The 1,649-nt window shown below is 38.1% G+C and overlaps 1 protein-coding gene across 1 annotated transcript; it reads left to right on the top strand.

Annotated features, from left to right (window-relative positions):
- Window positions 1–10: 10 nt before the first annotated feature.
- Window positions 11–1,400, top strand: LOC105001875 (ras-related protein Rab-21; the record flags this gene model as incomplete). The annotated part of the gene is made up of 1 exon (XM_010858326.1): window positions 11–1,400. A coding segment is annotated over one exon (660 nt), but the record flags the coding sequence as incomplete, so codon positions are not given.
- Window positions 1,401–1,649: the final 249 nt, after the last annotated feature.

The following is a 1,649-nucleotide window of genomic DNA, read 5'->3' as shown; positions in this document are numbered from 1 at the left end:
GGACGCGACGGGATGGCTGCGGCCGGCGGCAGCGGGCCGAACCTACTGGTTCAAGGTGGTGTTGCTGGGGGAAGGCTGCGTGGGGAAGACGTCGCTGGTGCTGCGCTACTGCGAGAACAAGTTCAACGACAAGCACATCACCACCCTGCAGGCATCATTCTTAACAAAGAAGTTAAATATTGGTGGGAAGAGAGTAAATCTTGCTATATGGGATACAGCAGGTCAAGAGAGATTCCACGCATTGGGTCCCATTTACTACAGAGATTCAAATGGAGCTATTTTAGTTTATGATATAACAGATGAAGATTCTTTTCAGAAGGTTAAAAACTCGGTGAAAGAATTACGGAAAATGTTGGGAAACGAAACCTGTTTATGTATAGTAGGTAATAAAGTAGACTTGGAGAAGGAGAGACATGTTTCCATTCAAGAAGCAGAATCGTATGCAGAATCTGTGGGAGCAAAACATTATCACACTTCAGCCAAACAGAACAAAGGAATTGAGGAACTCTTTCTTGACCTTTGTAAAAGAATGATAGAAACTGCACAAGTGGATGAGAGGGCAAAAGGCAATGGCTCCAGTCAGCCAGAAGCTGCAAGGCGAGGTGTACAGATTATTGATGATGAACCTCAAGCCCAGAGCGTTGGCAGAGGGTGCTGTTCTTCTGGATAACTGTTCACCCCTAAGAAAGTAAAAAAAACAAACTGTGGATCATTGCCCTCAACATGAAGACTGCCATATTCCAAGTCACATTATTTTACCGATGGAGTTACGGAATTAACAGTATTTTAAATTACGTTTATAACTGCAGAGACCTTAAGTGCTAAACTTAGTGGAGTTTGTGACCAGAGAATTGGCATTTTCTACAAATGTTAACAAAGCAATTACCAACGGCCTTTTTACATATTTTTTTCTTTAATAAGAAATAATATGCATGTAGAAAAGACCTACTTAAAGGCTTCATTTATAGTCTTTTAAATCAAATCTTTATTTAATAACATATATGTTGTTGGAATGGTATACATTTTTGCAGTCCTTTGTATTTTGTGGTAGTTGAATTGTATCCCTTCTAAACAGCAAAATGTCTTTTGTTTTCTTCTTCTTCTTCTTTTTTTTTTTTTAATTAGCAGATACCTGAAGTACTATTTTTGCAGGGTTTGCACAGGCCCCTAACTGTCTACTACACTTTGATATAATCTATATACATCCTGTATGCTGAGGTGGTAAAATACAATGTAAATTACATATTATTTTATCTGCTTTTACAAGTGCAAGGTGCAAAAATACATACAATAGTCTCATTGATGACTGTAAAGTGAATTAACATTTGGTGATAATGCCTAAGCTTTTTGACTCTGATATAAAGATCATAGCTCCCCTTCACTTCTGTCTTAACTTAAAAGCGGTGTGTTTAAATTTTCTCATATACTTTACTTGAATTATTGCTGTTGTCATGTTTTTTGCCTCTAAATCCATCTGATGATTAATTGAGCAACAGCATTTGCCTTTGGGTTTTGGGTTGTTTTGTTCTTTCTGGGGTTTGTTTTTTGGGGGACAGGGATAAAAGAGATGACTTCTGCCATTTTTGCTGTAGAGTGGTTACCTTAGAAGTATTTGAGTGGAGCATGCTGAGTTTCACTTATGCAAAGCT

The sequence above is a fragment of the Bison bison genome, unplaced genomic scaffold (assembly GCF_000754665.1).
Source record: "Bison bison bison isolate TAMUID 2011002044 unplaced genomic scaffold, Bison_UMD1.0 scf7180017855224, whole genome shotgun sequence".
Taxonomy (NCBI): Eukaryota; Metazoa; Chordata; class Mammalia; order Artiodactyla; family Bovidae; genus Bison; species Bison bison.
This window is presented reverse-complemented; position numbering and strand designations above follow the sequence as displayed.